Source organism: Cetorhinus maximus, chromosome 1 (assembly GCF_964194155.1).
Source record: "Cetorhinus maximus chromosome 1, sCetMax3.hap1.1, whole genome shotgun sequence".
NCBI lineage: Eukaryota > Metazoa > Chordata > Chondrichthyes > Lamniformes > Cetorhinidae > Cetorhinus > Cetorhinus maximus.
The window spans coordinates 214653464-214669596 of NC_135879.1; the positions used below are offsets into that span (position 1 = coordinate 214653464).

Consider the following 16133-nt stretch of genomic DNA (forward strand, 5'->3'; position numbering starts at 1 on the left):
TGCTTGGTCCGTCACTCTTCTATGTAGTGTGTCTTGGGATGTCTTATCATACTAAAGACGCTTCTCAAATGCAAGTGTTGGTGTTGTCATTTGCTGTGTCACCAGTGATTTTGAGTATTGTCAGGTAATTCTTTGATTTTCGAATTCTCATCCCAATCCATATTCCAAATTCTTCAGTGGCTTTGCCCCTTCCTATCTCTGTAATCTCCTTCAGCCCAATTTATCTGCGATATATCTGCGCTCCTCTAATCTTGGCATTTTGGGAATCCCCAGTTTTAATAGCTCTACCATTGTTAGCCCCGCCATCAGTTGTCAACGCCCTAAGCTCAAGAATTCCTTCCCCTCAGTACCCCTCTTTCCTCTTTTAAGATGCTCCTCAAAACTCACCCCTCTGACCAAGCTTTTGGTCATTGACCTAATATCTCTCTATGTGGCTCACCTAATACCTCTCTATGCGGCTCGCAATATTTTGTTTCATAACGCTCCTGAGAACCATCTTAGGATATTTTGTTACCTTAAAAGCACCATATCAATTCAGCTCCTTGTTAAGTGTTTGTATCCTTCCCTATTTTAGATTCATTTATGCCACATACAGCTCCCTAACAAAATGGATACTGCTGATCCCAATATCCAGCTTCAGGGAACAATGGAAGTAGATGTAGTTGATTTTAATAGCCCTTTCATTCGTCCTCACTTCTGGGATTAGGTACTCGTTATCTGGGTGGGAAGTCACACTCTACTATGTCCATATAGAATGAAATATTTAAGCTTTAGGTGATGGCATTCAAATTTCAACTTCTTAAATTATTATAATAACTCTTGGTTTTCTCTTCCAGCCTATTTATGGAAATCCTGAACTCTTGCACAGATGTAGATGAGATTAAATTCCAAGAAGATGGCTCCTGGTGTCCAATGAGGCCTAAGAAGGAATCTTTAAAATTATCCAATTCACAGTGTACGAAAGTTGAACTTACATGTGAGTTCTGAGATGTGTGGATACTTTCTTTGGAAAGTGATCACAATACTAAGCTTTGGTTATTTGCTTTTTTTTGTTGCTTTTTTCTACAATTTGATATCCTATAAAACTAAGTAGACAAGTGGAAGGTGAGATATTCCACCCATATACATTTTTTGCTCATTTTTGTGCCTTTTCTTTGTGGTCTTTTTCTGTGTCATCCACCATTGATGCCAGTCATTTATTTTCCTATAGCAATATAAATTGTTTTCTAATTCCAGCAGCTTCAAATGTCACCAACAAGACTTCCTCTGCAGTGCCAGCCAGTGAAGCAAGTAGCAACAAGAGGGTTGAAGTTATAGATCTTACCGTTGATAGCTCCTCCTCTGATGAGGAGGCAGATCCTCCGCTAAAGAAACGGTGTTTATATCCAGCGAATACAGATGACACTGCCAACAAAGGGTTAGTAGGATTTAGGATTATTATTAGGATATATATTGTATTTGTTAGTCTTACTCTTAGTAATAGTTGTTTTTTCTCATTGTATGCAAAAAGATGCAGCTTTTTTTCACTTCAAGTAATTTTTTTTTTCTGTCATTACTGCTGCTGGGTTATGGTACCACAGATGCTGCCAACCATTTTTTCCTTGCTCACGTGACAACCTGAGAGAGGAGAAAATGATTATTAACATTTCATGGTGATAAGGCAGCATTATAACTGACCCCTCCTCTGCCCTCATCAAATATCCACCGTTACATTTTGTAGCCAGGACCACTGGATGGAGGCTGGGACTGGGAATCCTAAGGATCGAACCTGAAGATTCCCGGCCTATATGACTTGAGTGCACACCAAATGGTACCTTACCCCACTGAACTGATGGCAACAATGACAGTGCAAGCATTCAGCAGCTTATTTTAACATGATCCATGTACATTGGAAGAGTTAACTGATTTTTTTCTCTATTATAGGGTTCTTGCTTATCAGCCACCTTCAGTTCGATTGCCAAATGTCACAACAGTTGATACAAGTTTTCTGCCTCAGTTAGCAGACTATCCAGCCGCATTCCACCACTCAACAATGGGAGCTCTTCCGCCTGAAATTCAAAGTGAGGACAGGATGTGATATCAAGTATTTCTCTATTTACGCTTTTTAAAAAGTTGCTTCCTCTTTCCCCCCCACCCCCTACTGGAGGCAAGAATTGATGCTGGGGCATAGTACCTCGGGTGTTGGCTGTGTTCTGCTAATTCATCCAAAGCTCACAAGTATGGGTCCAAAAATAAACTTAAGATAAAGGCAAAATAGTGCGGATGCTGGAAATCTGAAACAAAAACAAAAAATGCTGGAAAAACTCAGCAGGTCTGACAGCATCCGTGGAGAGAAAGACAGAGTTAATGTTTCGAGTCCGTATGACTCTTCTTCAGAGCTGAAGGGAAGTTGAAATGTGGTGAAATATATACTGTTTAAGAGGAGTGGAACAGGATAGAGGGCCAGCGATAGGTGGAGGCAAAGGAGAGATTGCAAAAGATATCATAAACAAAAGGTCAAAGGGGTGTTAATGGTGGTGGTACTGGCTAAAGGAGGTGCTAATGGTGACAGTAAGAGTAGAAAGCAGAATGTGGTAATGGTTGGACCAGGGTAAGTGCTCTGGAAAGAACAACATGAGCAAGTGACAGATGGCCCGAGTGGGGGTGGGTTAGGGGGAGGGGACGATGGTGGGAAAAAAAATCAAAAATAGGCTAAAAGCTGGGGATAAAATAATGAATTAAAAAATGAATAAAAATGGAAATAAATTTTTTAAAATAACAAAAATAAGTAGGAAAAAAATTAAAATGTTAAAATAAAAATGAATATTTAAAAAGGGGGATCAAAAAGGGGCGAGGGTGGAGGAGAGAGTTCATGATCTGAAGTTGTTGAACTCAATGTTAATCCAGAAGGCTGTAAAGTGCCTAGTCGGAAGATGAGGTGCTGTTCCTCCAGTTTGCGTCGAGCTTCACTGGAACATTGCAGCAGGCCAAGGATGGACATGAGGGGATGAGAGCAGGATGGTGTGTTGAAATGGAAGGTCTGGGTCATGCTTGTGGACAATACCGAAGGTGTTCCGCAAAGTGGTCACCCAGTCTGCGTTTGGTCTCCCCAATGTAGAGGAGACCGCATTGGGAGCAGCGAATGCAGTAGACCAAATTGAGGGACGTGCAAGTGAAGCGCTGCTTCACTTGAAAGGAGTGTTTGAGCCCAAGGATGGTGAGGAGGGGGGAAGTAAAGGGGTAGGTGTTGCATCTTCTGCGATTGCATGGGAAGGTGCCTTGGGAGGGGGTTGAGGTGTTGGGGGTGATGGAGAAGTAGACCAGCGTGTTCCGGAGGGAATGGTCCCTACGGAATGCCAACAGGGGGGGTGAAGGGAAAATATGTTTGATGGTGGCATCATGCTGGAGTTGGTGGAAATGGCGGAGGATGATCCTTTGAATGCGGAGGCTGGTGGGGTGAAAAGTGAGGACAAGGGGGACCCTATCAATGGTTCTGGGAGGGATAGGAAGGTGTGAGGGCAGAGGCGCAGGAGATGGGTCGGACACGATTGCATCTCACCTGCCTGGAACTTGAGTGAGGGAGGGGCCCAGAGTGTCACTTCCATGATCTTTAATTCTAAGATTTTCTTTTGTTTTGAAGCAAAGACTGAGGACGCTTTCAATCTTTTGAAGCCTGCTTCAATGTTCCACAACACACTTTACAACTTTCTGTAAAATTTTTAATATTAAGTTCAACAACTTCAGAGTTAACCATTAACATTAAAATAGGTGATCGTAATATAGGATGTGTCTATTCATGCTTCTGGGAATGGGGAAGGGTGCTTTGGATTGGGACCTCAATTGGTACACTGCTGGAGGGATGATCTGCAGCCTTGGTGTAGTCCTACCTGGACTTGAGGGATGCTGGAACCTGTTCCACTTTTCCAGGTTTTCATGCTCTCCTCCAGCTTGCTCTAACTAATGTATCATTAATGTCTTTTATTTCTCTTGTATATCTCATTATGCTTATTTTTGCCTAATGCTATTATCAGTTCTGTCATTCAAACATTTGTTCTCCACTGAATAATTTTACAGTTCATGCTTTTTCTTCTGTATGTGTTCCCCCTACCCCCAGCCCAGCAACCCCTCCTGCCCACTCCCTTTCACTGCTTCCACAAGTTGTTCATCCATAAGTTCAGTTCTGACAGAGGGCTATGTGTGAAACACTCTCATTTTTCAACATAAATACAGGGGATGCTGAAAATCTGAAATAGAAACAGAAAATGCTGGAAATATTCAGCAGGTCTGGCAGTATCTGTGGAGAGAGAAACAGAGTTACTTCAAATCTGATCTTTCATCAGAACATTCCCATTCACATTTTTCCTTTTTTTCAGAACTTGTCTAGCTTGCAGTGTAATTTTTAGCATTTCCTGTTTTTGTTTCCTAGCTTTCTTGTTGAAACAGCTGTGGTTGGAGATCTCCTCTGTGGAGCTCTCTGTTTCAAATCACCATGACTGGGTGATGTAGAAGAAACACATCCTGTAAGATTTTTGTAGGTGACATTAAGCAGTACAGAAATGGAATGTGAGACCGCTATTCTCTTGTTTTCCTCTGACCTCCTCTCTAACCTCCTCCTTATAAGTTGATAAATCCTTATTAGCAATTGAACAATCACATATCTGTGTCTTTGCTGTACTGGTCCTGTTCATTAAGAAAAAATTGCTGTCCACTTTACTTTCTTCCAATGCTTAGCATCTAACCAATATTTAGATAATCCAAGGCATAAAGCCATGTCCCACAGTTTGTGGCATCTTTTGGAGCACTCATCTTCAGCTCACCACAACATTGAATTTCCCTTTCTAAAGCGAGTTTCTAGTGGCAATCTGTAAACAGCTGGCCACCAGGGTGATGCAGGGTGGTCAAGGTGGTCATGCTAACTGATTAATATAACAAGTTGTATATTTTTCAAATCTATATGTCGGCCATGGTGGAAGCTTTAGCTGCTAAGGACCAATGTGTGACATAACTTCTGGTTGGTGTCAGTAAGCTTGTTTGCTCCCTATCAGCATTGTCTGCAGACTTTAGTATATATCACTTTGTTTCTTTTTCCACCTGTGATCACCTGGTTGTCATGTGATTAGTACTAACCTATTTTAACCTCATGCGGGCCCTTTCCACCGTCTCCGGCAATCCACTTCACTCCATTTGGAAAATGAGCAAGATTTTGTCTGTGTCGATATGCGTGCTTCTGTTTTAGTCATGGAGGCCTACAGCACAGAAAAGGGCCCTTTGGTCTATCGAGTCTGCGCCGGTCAAACAAGTGCCTAACTATTCTACTCCCATTTTCCAGCACTAGGCTCATAGCCTTGCATGCCATGGCATTGCAAGTGCACATCCAAATACTTCGTAAGTGTTATAAGGGTTTCTGCCTCTACCACCCTTTCAGGCAGTGAGTTCCAGAGTCCCACCACCCTCTGGGTGAAAAAATTCTTCCCCTCATCCCCTCTAAACCTCCTGCCCCTTATCTTAAATGTATGCCCCCTGGTTATTGATCCCTCCGTCAAGGGGAAAAGTTCCTTCCTGTCTACCCTATCTATGCCCCTCATAAATGCTCCTTTAAATGAAAAATGTACCCAAATGGGTTTCTTTAAGTAAACACCTCAATTACATTTGAGGATAGGGCATACAGATTTGATTCTGTATTTCAAGTCTCTTTCCAGTTCCTCATCTGATTGTAAATTCAATTTCCTTTTCAGATCTGGACTTTTTCTCATTGTTTCAGAGCGACCCTCAGGTACGTATGCAATGTAACTTCTTGTAGTATGTTGAACCGCACAAGATAGTTTTTACTATCACCATTGTTGCTTTGTGTAATACATTGAGGCACATTTATCATCTGTCCGGTGGTGCCACAGGCACTTTTATATTTTGCATGTTTTAGGAGATTGACTCTGTAACAGTATCCCGATGCTGTTCTGCTCTCCTTCAACTTCCTCCCTGCTCAGAAACGCTGTTTTCACTTCCCGGCACTATTCTTTATCAAGTTTTGGGCAGAGACAATGATGTTTTATCCTGTGGCAGCTCCTGAGACCTACTGGGTCAAAATCCTGGAACTCTCTCCCTCCCTAACAGCACTGTAGATGTACCTACACCACATGAACTGCAGCGGTTCAAGAAGGCAGCTCACCACCGCCACCACAGAGGCAATTAGGATGGGCAATAAATGCTGGCCTAGCCAGCGATGCCCACATCTCGTAAATTAATTTTTTAAAAAGCTACTTGTTAATTTAACTGGCAGCCGCTCATTGGTCTTACACAGACTGATGCTGAGCCATTCTTCAGGAAGAAAGGAAACTGGTGCCAGTGGATGAAAACTCATCGTACAAAATGTTTGTACTGACCAAGACTGGTATCTGTCCTATCATTGCATATCATCTGTTGGTCTTTTGTCCCCTACCCAAGAGGTATACATCAACTTTTTATCAGTGGGAGCTGCATCTACACCTAATGTCTCTGGAACCACTGTGTGACAGGGGAGCACAGTTTCTACCTTTAGATTCCAAGTCTTCATGCATTTCTTTCCTTTTAAATTCTTAGCCATTACAAGAATCGGGCTTGTTTTGTTTCTTTTCTGTTTTTTCCCTGTTTATTAAGGTGAGAGTTCTTGGTGTTAAAGAAACTCCTCCCATTTTAAGTATTAGTTGTCAGCATCAAGCATTCCCCAATCAAGTTCAGCATAGCCAGAGTAAAGCTCCTTCTACTGTGCTGCAATAATATGTATAAAAAATGAAAAGGGGCTGCAAAGAGATATAGACAGGTTTAATTCAGCAAGTTGGCAGATGGAATATAATGTGGGGTGATATGAATAGAAAAGCGGAATATTTTTTAAAAGGCATGAAACTTTGTGTTGCTGTTCAGAGAGAGATTTGGGTGTGTTCGTACAAGAATCACAAAATTAAAAGCAGGTACAGCAAGCAATTAGGAAGGCAAATGGCATGTTGGCCTTTATTGCAAGGGAATTGGAGTAAAGAATAAGGAAGTTTTGGTACAGTTAGATGGGACTTGGTGAGACTACACCTGGAATATTGGAGTTTTGTTTCCACATCTGAGGTCGATATATTTGCAATGAAGACAGTACAGTGAGATTCACTTCTGCGATGAGAGGGTTGTCCTATGAAAGGCTGAGTAAATTGGGTCTGTTTTCTGGAGATTAGAAGAATGAGAGGTGATCTCATTGCAACATGCAAGATTCTGAAGGAGCTTGACAGGGTATACTGAGAGGTTGTGTCCTCTGGCTGGGGAATCTAGAACACATGAACAACTGCAGGATAAGGGGGTGATCATTTCAGACTGAGGTGAGGAGAAATTTCTTCCCTCAGAGGGTTGTGATTCTTCAATCCCAGAGAGTTCTGGATGCTCCATTTTTAAGTATATTCAAGACTGAAATCGATAGATTTTTGATCTCAGAGAATCAAGGGATATGCGGAGCAGACGCGAAAGTGGAGTTCAGAAGATCAGCTATGATCGTATTGGATGACAGAGCAGACTTGGGGGCCATATGGTCTACCCCTGCATATTTCTCCTTATGTTTCAGGTTCCACTTTCAGAAGAGCACTCCTACTGCACCAATGTAACATTGCTTTCCGTTTCCACAGCAAAAATCCTGTAGCCTCTTGAGGAAATTGCCAATTCAAAGATAGTTTTGTACCATAAGAACTCATTTCACATATTCATTCGTACAATCTGAAGATAAAAGATTTTCACCCAGTGATTCTGGGTTGGATTTGAACCCATGCTTATGAGCTGAAAGACTAGTGTTTCGTTCATCATAGTCCTGACTCCTTAGTTTTTAACTAAATACTTGTTGGCATGCATTAAAAATTTTCCACAAAGATCCAGTTTTCCTTCCAGTGGTTTCACAATGCTTCCTCGTCCCTTCTCCCTTAAATGCTGAAGTTGTGTTTCATTCTGATTCTGCACCAAACCCTACAATCTGGCATAATAGTAGTATGTAATGCATTCTATGTCATATGAACTATAGAAATATCAAATGCAAAACAAAGTCAAATAGGCTAAAATACTGATTTATTTTCAAAGTAATTAATATAGAAATGGACAAGCATAGACAATAATTTAAGAATTCAGACCTGTCCAACATTTGGAACAGATGGTAATGTTTGCATACTTTCATTGCTTTTTCTCCATCAGAGCTGTCTTGTGGTTTTAAAAACATCCTCATGTGCTCACTTGGTTGCTTGAAATGGTCAGTCAGATGAATTCTTGGGTGAATTGAACAATATTAAAAAAAACTCCATTTGATCTAACAACTGCAATACTGTTCAAAACTTAAAGTAAAGACTCGATCTCTCATATTCTAAATTTAAAGACATTTCTTGTAAGCAACAGTAATTTAAAATACAAAATGATGCAAAAGCATCTTTGTTTGCACAGCAGCGATAGTGCGCACAGTATCGCCTTCATGCTGTGTGTAATTTTATATCTTTTAATTACAAGTCATGCTGCTTTGATAGATTGATTTGGGACTAAATAACATTTTAAAATTAACTGAATTAATTTTAACCCTACTGACAGGATTCTTAAAAATATACACCTCCATAACGGAAACAAAAAACCCTGGATTTCATACCAGCAAATCTTATCAGTGCATTGGTATGCCCATGTGCTAAGCAGAGGAACAAGCACTTTCTCGGAAGGAAGGGGAGTGAATCTTCTTCTCTAGGACTTTCTTTGCCTACCTCCTTGTGACTGCCAGAGGTCTGGAGGCATGTTACTTGAGAATCTTCAACTGTGGGATGGTGCAGAGAGGAAAACAGTTTGCCCCCTTCTCCCAACAAAGAAAACTTAAGTTCATACCAGATCATTGATATCTCATTTACTTTTATTATTCCCTCTATTTCCTCAACTGCAGTACTGTCAATCTATATTTCTGGACAATCTCTCCTCTGCTGTTGGATCACCGACTATGACACCCACCACTGTAGGCGGAAGCATCATCTCATCAACCCAGCACCATGAGGGAAGCAGCACCAGCCGAGCAGAAACTGGGGTCATAGCAGGAGGTGGAGGAGGAGGCAGCAGCATCCCAGACATCATCTCTTTGGATTGATGAATTTTGTATAGACTTGATTTTGTATTCAAGAGCTAGACTGGGGGAGGTGTTGGCTGCAGGGAAAAAGAGTGGAACAGCAATCATACTGCAGCTAAGGAACTAGATTTCAACAGTTTGTGCATTCTCCATGGTGCTGCCACTTTGTTTTTGAAATATTGAGAACTTTGTTGACTGGCAGCATTCACAGAGTGCTAGTGCAGCACTTCCTTGGATGGGTATGGAAACAAAATGGATAAAAGGAACTGAGTTTGGATCTGAAATCCTGAGTGGGCTTGGAGTTTGGTGGGAGCAGAAGAAAAAAATTGTAATGTGTTTTGTTGCGATTAATGTAGTGTAGTTCCATTTATGGCCACCAATGAAATTCACAACAAATTTTTATTCTTCTGACTGTTGACTCTGGATATCCATGCCTCTCCTCAAATATATGCATTGTCTCTGTAACAGTTCAAATAATTGGTGCTTTATTGTGAAGAATACTATACCCTCAGCCACTGTTGAAGAACACCAATTACTGAGGTGTTAAGTACTGTATTTCTGACTCAAATGCAATAACTGAGCCAGAGGGTAAGATCTTTAGGATAAGGTATTGTAGTAGCCAGTTCTGAGATTTAATTCTTTATTGATGATTAAATTACATGTAAGCTTGTACAGTGTTTCTAGGATGGCAAAAAATACATTTTTCTTTTTACGGTTTCCATTCCTTTTGTAATTTAAATGCAGGTTTCTGGGCTTTTTTAAATAAACTAATTAGGACTACAGATGGGAGAGCAGGGAGAAAGAATGAGTCATGCAGACAATCTAAACTGTGGCAAACACATTGCATGGTGATGATGCAGATTAGGAATGCTCTGCCTTCAGTACCTGACAGTCTAGTGTGGATAAATGCACCATGTACTATAGTAAGCAGTATAGGCCAGAAGGTCCAAAGTACAATTTCTAATCTGTCCTGAGCTCATCAATCACAGCCAGAGAATCGATTGTGGTATTATGATTGGTCTCAGTCTCTCTAAACTAGGTGGGATTCTCATTATATCCATCAAATTAATCCTCCAAAATATGCCCATGTGAACAAGCCTTGGATAGTATCAAAGTGGACTGTGTTGTGCTTTACAGTTGAATTGGTCAGTTTACTGTGGTACAAGATGGTGCCAGTGAAACTGGACCTGAGTAATAGTGCCTTCAGGAGAGAATGAGTGAGGAGGGTTAGCCAAAAAAAAAATTTGGTTGAATTTTTAAAATTTACTTTTACAATTATGCAATTTAAAATAACTGCTAATCTTGGCTACATTGACTGGATGAAACCTATTCTTCAACTAGCAAAAGCAAGTCATCTTAAACAAAGTAGGGCAATGCATTTATATAAAGATGTTTTCCAAACTGGATTTTCTAAAGGAAGCTTTCAGACCTTTTTTTAAAAGAAAGTTAACATTTGAAGCAGTTGATGTTATCTCTTTTTTTCTGCTATAGGGTTTTCAATAAAATTCTTGTGCCATTTTTGTCTTCTATGCTAAAGAAGCTTGTAACATTATATTACGCTCTGCACTTGTGAATTCGGGATCTAAAAAGTAAAATTATGTATTCTCTGAAGCCTAAGTTCTGCCTCCCAGTTTTTGTTTGGGGCGGTTGGGGTGGGGAGGGTGGTATAGTCCAGTGTTGAGTTGCATCTTGGTTTCCATGTGGCCTATGAGAAACATAATGACTACAATACTAGGATTATGACATTGTATCCCAGAGACCTGGTTATAATAATAAATAACCTAGGTTATAAAACTTGGGCCCAGCTTTTCGCCACAACGGAACGCCTCTCCGTCATGGTGAAAATGGCAGAAGTTCCCAAAATCCCTGAGTCCAGTCCCTGAACACAGCACTCTCCACTGTCATGGGGACATTTCATGCATGTGCAGCTGGTCATTTAAATCATCAGCTGCCTCCGCTCAAGTCGGATTTTGGTAGCCCAGGAATGTGAAATCTGACCCGGTGAGAGCAGGTCTGAACTTGGTGGAATCATTTGGTTAGCCAGAGTACCCCTTTGGATCTGGTCCCAGGACCCCTTTGGGGGTGGTCAGGTGCCCTTTTGGGAGATGTAAAGTGCCCTTTAGAATTATTAAAAGTAGGCATGAATGTGCATAAAAAGTGCAAAGACTTATTGACTTGTCAAACTCATTGGAACTGTCAAAAGCACCTGTCAAGAGAACCTGTTAGAAATGTCGAGAAACTGTCAAGGGGGCCTGTCAAAAGTGTCATGGGGACCTATCAAAATCGTCAAAGGGATCTGTCAAAAGCACCTGTCAAAGTGGGCTGTTAAGCTGTCAAAGCATTTAAAAGTCCTGTCCTTGAAATCTGTGAAAAATATGTCTGAAAATCATTGCTTGCTTTTTCACTCTGCTGCCATAAGCCTGAAGGCTTCCATTACTGGATTAGTGCTGCATGATTGATTTCACAACCATCTATTATCACAGTAGGATGCTTGCCATTTCACAGTTTGATTGATAGCTACATATGGTTATAGACTTCTTGAAGTGGGACTATAAATTCAAATGTTTGTTATAAGGGACTTAAATGAAATGTTTGTTGTTATAAGGCTTTATTTAGTTGAAGGAATATAAATGTATAAATGGGTTTTTATAAAAGTATTTTTCAAATAGTGAAGTATGCAATAGGCACTTAGAACTTTAGTTTATCTCATCTCTGCATGGGCCCTGACGTCTGCCCATGGTGGATATGAATTGGTATGTTAGATGTAAGGGCATGAGTTGGAACTAAGTTGGCATAGGGACTATAAAGGGCCATGACGTGGCTACGGGGCATAGGTTGGCTTTTTTTAATTCATTCATGAGATGTGGGTGTTGCTGGCTAGGCCAGCATTTATTGCCCATCCCTAATTGCCTTTGCTCAGAGGGCATTTCATCCCCTAAAGGAACTAGATGGGTTTTTACGACAATCTCAATAGTTTCATGGTCGTCATCATTAGATTTTTAAGTCCAGATATTTATTGAATTCAAATTCCATCTACCGTGGCGGGATTCGAACCTGGGTCTCCAGAGCATGGCCCACACTGGGTCTCTGGATTACTAGTCCAGCGATAATACCATCACCTGGCATGGAGGGTATGTGGGATTATAGAGGTGAGTATAAGACTTGATGTGGTATGGGTTGGCATAGATGGGGTATGGGGAGTGTGTGGAGGCTTGACTGGGTGTGAGGGGTGGGGACTGGACGGATTTTTGGACAGTGCTGGAGCCCTCAGGAAGGCCTTCCGCCCGGCCCACCTCCACACCTGACATCCTCAATACTTCCAGGATTGCCTGCCCCAACTTCTAATCTAGCCCACCCCACCGGATCGAAAATACGATGTCCAAGCAGCCATTTTTAAAAGTCGGGTTCGTGGAACAAGGAATCCTCCCAACTCTGTGCACCTAACTCTCAGATGAAAACCCGAGCCTTTGTGTAAGCACTATGTTTGGTTCAACGCTAGTATTTTTGTTTGAAATTGGTGCAACAAATTTCAGTCCAAGTCCTGGTGGAATTAAGAATATAAATCTGCCCTTGTGGATATCAGTGGACATTACTTTGACAGGCCTGCACTGCAGTGGCTGAAGCCTAAAGCATGGAACCATAATTGATTGGATTCTGGATGTTCTGGTGGTACAAAGTGCTTTTTAGCATTTCCTGTTGGCTGGTTACAAAGGACCTGTGACAGTAACCAGGTTTCATTTTTAGTTACTATTGGTTTATATTTTTATTATATTTTGACCTCACATCAAATTATTGGGTTGCAAATTGGAGCCGTTGAATGATGTTTCTGAATTCTCTAGCCTCTTGATTGACATAGCTTCTGATTAATGTGGCTGGTTATGTGACAGTGAGGGAGAAGGTAAAGCTTGCTGAAACTGTGACTGATGGATTCTAACAAATATGAGGTGTGGACGCTTTACCCATTTGACCTGGCCTTTTGCAAGGAACCATTATTGCAGCATCTACATTGCATCCAATACATTGTCTGTCATACATGCAGTTTTCTGTGTCACACTTGCATTACGTCAGCTCCAAATGTTGTATTCCGAAAACAGCGTTAAATCACTATATAAGAAATATGCAAATAAAAGTGAAAAAAGTAACTAGGTTCACTTTGCAACAAGGTGCTAAAAAAGGGCATATACAAATCCTGAACAGTGGGCAAAACTAAAGAAGGAGGAACTCTCCTTTGGTTGCTAAATTGCTTTCTTTATTAGCATAAGATCTTGTTACTTGAATTTATTTGGACTTGCATAAGAAAAACCAAAACATTTACAAGAAAACGACAAGTTATATCTGTAGAAGTACTTTCTGTTTAAAATGCCTATAACTATGTTTTTTGTTAGAAGTCTATGCCTCTGCGAGTTCAGGAAGTTCAGGAACCTTGCGTTCATACAGATTCCCAGCATGTGGCCATTCTTAAACTGAAGAATCCATGATTAACAACAGATATAATCCTGTCTATAAGAACCTGCCTTCTTCAAAGGAAGATTACTGAGAGAGTCTCCAGAAAACCATTTTTAGGAATAACAATATTTTAGTATACAACATCTGAACAATTTAAGCAACGAACAGTTTAAAGCAAAATCAGCTCATGTCCTACAATTACAGTCAACAAGGAAAAGAGCAGACCTGAACATGGTTACTAGTGAGAAGAGCAATGAAGAAGACCTTGGAGCAGGTCTTTATATTTTTTGCGTTACATCAAAATAGTTATGAAGGCAGCAGTTTAAAATGCATTTATATGAACAATAGTTATTTGAGTTTCATTTGAGAAGTTCTGAATAAAAGTCCTGAAATTAAATGAATTTTAAGTTATTTTGATAGCCTTAAGTACTTTTGAAGAAAGATTCGGTGAAGAAAGCAGAAGATGCAAATCTGCTTTACCATTTAAGGTTTTTGTAAAGTGGGAGGGTGCAGAATCAAAGCTGCTTCAATTTGCTTAGTGGTAATTCATATTCTTGCTACAGAGCATCTGCACCACACGCACTGGGGGTTCTCCCAACTGTCTGCCCTAACTTCAGCAAGTGAGCCTGGGAAACTCCAGAAAAATGACACTTATCACCTTCTGCCTCCTTCATTCCTCCTATAGTCTGTTTCCTCCCTCCAACTCCACAGTTTTGTAATTCTACAGCTGATTATTATGAGGTATTCCAGGTTTCTGCCATTTGTGTAAGCAGGAGGTGTGAATGTTGAAGAGAAATTGGAAGCCGTGTCAACTTCAGTAGCAGTGTGATAAATGGAAATGAATGTGAATGTCCATGTTTCAACTTCATTCTGTGATTCCTCATTTTTATTGTTTATTGATTGAAGACATTGTATGTTAATATTCGACAATAGTTGGAGCTGAATATGGCTTGAAATAGTACACACAATTATTACTGTCATGAAAATCATATTGAAATAGTGACTAAAATACTGTGCAGGTTTCCTCTTCTCTCCCAATACAAGATTTTTCATAAGATTTTGTTCATAATAGACTTGTAAAGATGAGTCCTTGTGATATTTGCTGTTTTTCTTTTCTTTTGGTATGAGGGAAAATGTAATCTAGTCATTTCTGCATAGCTTGCCTTTTTAATGTAGAAAAACATCTCAAGGTACTTCAGACTGTAATCAGAAAATAATCAACACCAAGTCCAAGAAAGCGATATTCAGAGGATAACTAAAAATTTGGTCAAAGAGGTTGGTATTAAGGATAGCTTTAAAGAATAAGAGGGCAATGGGAAGCTCTTAAGAAGGGAATTCCAGAACATAGGGTCTGAACCACTGAAGGCACAACTGCCAATGGTAGGGAGTAGGGGATTGTCAAAAGGCTGGAGTTGGATTGCAGTGTTCTTGGTGGCTTCAGCCTCAACTCAATTGCTGCTGAAACCTTCATGGCCTTAATTTCACACTCCCCTGCCAGTAGGTTTTTAGGTTGGGGGGGCAACGTGAAATAGAACGAATAGGCTTCCTGCTGGGTTTCCGCCCACCCCAACCTCCCAGCAATTTTATTCTGGGGCGAGCGAGGCCTCAGACTGGCTGGTGGGAGGATTTCCCGGGTGTGGGGGGAAGCCCAAAAATGATTGGGCTTGGGCCTGGGCCTCGGGCAGGAAGGGGGCATGGGAGCCAGTGCCTCCATCAGAAGCCACCTTCTAACTTCAGGTGCCCCCCCCCCCCCCCCCCCCCCCAAAAGGTCAGGTGGCCACTGGACCTCCTTTTCCCCCTATCCTAGGCCTCTCTCCTGACACCCCAATCGCCCATTATCCACCCACCCCCCCAAGCCTTCCCTACCCTCCCCACCCTGAGACCCTGAAAACTTAACTTTAGTTCCGGGACTGGACGGAAAGTTCCAATGTCTTCAAGAAGTTCCTCTTCTGTCCGCTGCATCTTCTGTCGCTGCAGGGACTGGGGAGCTGCTGGCCAATCAGATTGGACAGCAGTTCTCTAAGGTGGAACTTTCTCCTGAGTGAGGGGCGGAGGCCCCAGCGGCAGCTAATTGATGCTCATTTGAGCATAAAACGGCTGCTAGGCAAGCAGAATCGGCAGGGATATGTTCTGTTAACTTCCAATGCTCTCCAGACTGCCCTCTCACTTCCACCTTCCATGAACTTGAACTCATCCAGAACTACTGTCTACATCCTAAATTGCACCCTATTTACCCATCACCCCATGCTCGTTGATCTACATTGCTTCCCAGTCCAGCAGCAACTTGATTTTGACATTTTCATCCTCGTTTTCAAATCTCTCCATGGAGTGGCCCATCCCTATCTTTAACTTCCACCAGCTTTACAGATCTGTGCGCTTTTAATCGCTAAATTATAGGTGGCATGCGCTAGGCTGCTTCGGCCCTAAGCATAAGATTTCCATCTTGAATTTCTCCTCCTTAAAGATGCTCCTTAAAATCTAATACAAAAATACTGCAGCTGCTGGTGAAAATGCTGGAAATATTCAGGTCTGGCAGTATCGAGAAACACCTAACGCTTCAGGTCGAACTTTCATCAGAACTGAAAAAAGATGTAACAGATTTTAAGCAGTTAGAGATGGGGGC

General features: G+C 41.3%; 1 protein-coding gene across 7 annotated transcripts in view; it reads left to right on the plus strand.

Annotated features, from left to right (window-relative positions):
- The window catches only part of pias2 (protein inhibitor of activated STAT, 2), a 48233-nt gene extending 37552 nt beyond the window's left edge, over positions 1 to 10681 (plus strand). For 4 of the 7 annotated variants that reach the window (XM_078552870.1, XM_078552858.1, XM_078552881.1 and 1 more), the window contains exons 10-14: positions 837 to 976; positions 1237 to 1417; positions 1924 to 2060; positions 5715 to 5752; positions 8888 to 10681. In XM_078552870.1, coding sequence (XP_078408996.1) covers positions 837 to 976; positions 1237 to 1417; positions 1924 to 2060; positions 5715 to 5752; positions 8888 to 9085 — 694 coding nt within the window. In that variant the 3' untranslated portion in view covers positions 9086 to 10681. Of the gene's footprint in view, positions 1 to 836; positions 977 to 1236; positions 1418 to 1923; positions 2061 to 5714; positions 5753 to 8550 lie in introns of all 7 variants that reach the window. The other 3 variants (XM_078552876.1, XM_078552865.1, XM_078552891.1) reach the window with 2 other exon arrangements.
- The last annotated feature ends 5452 nt before the right edge of the window (positions 10682 to 16133 follow it).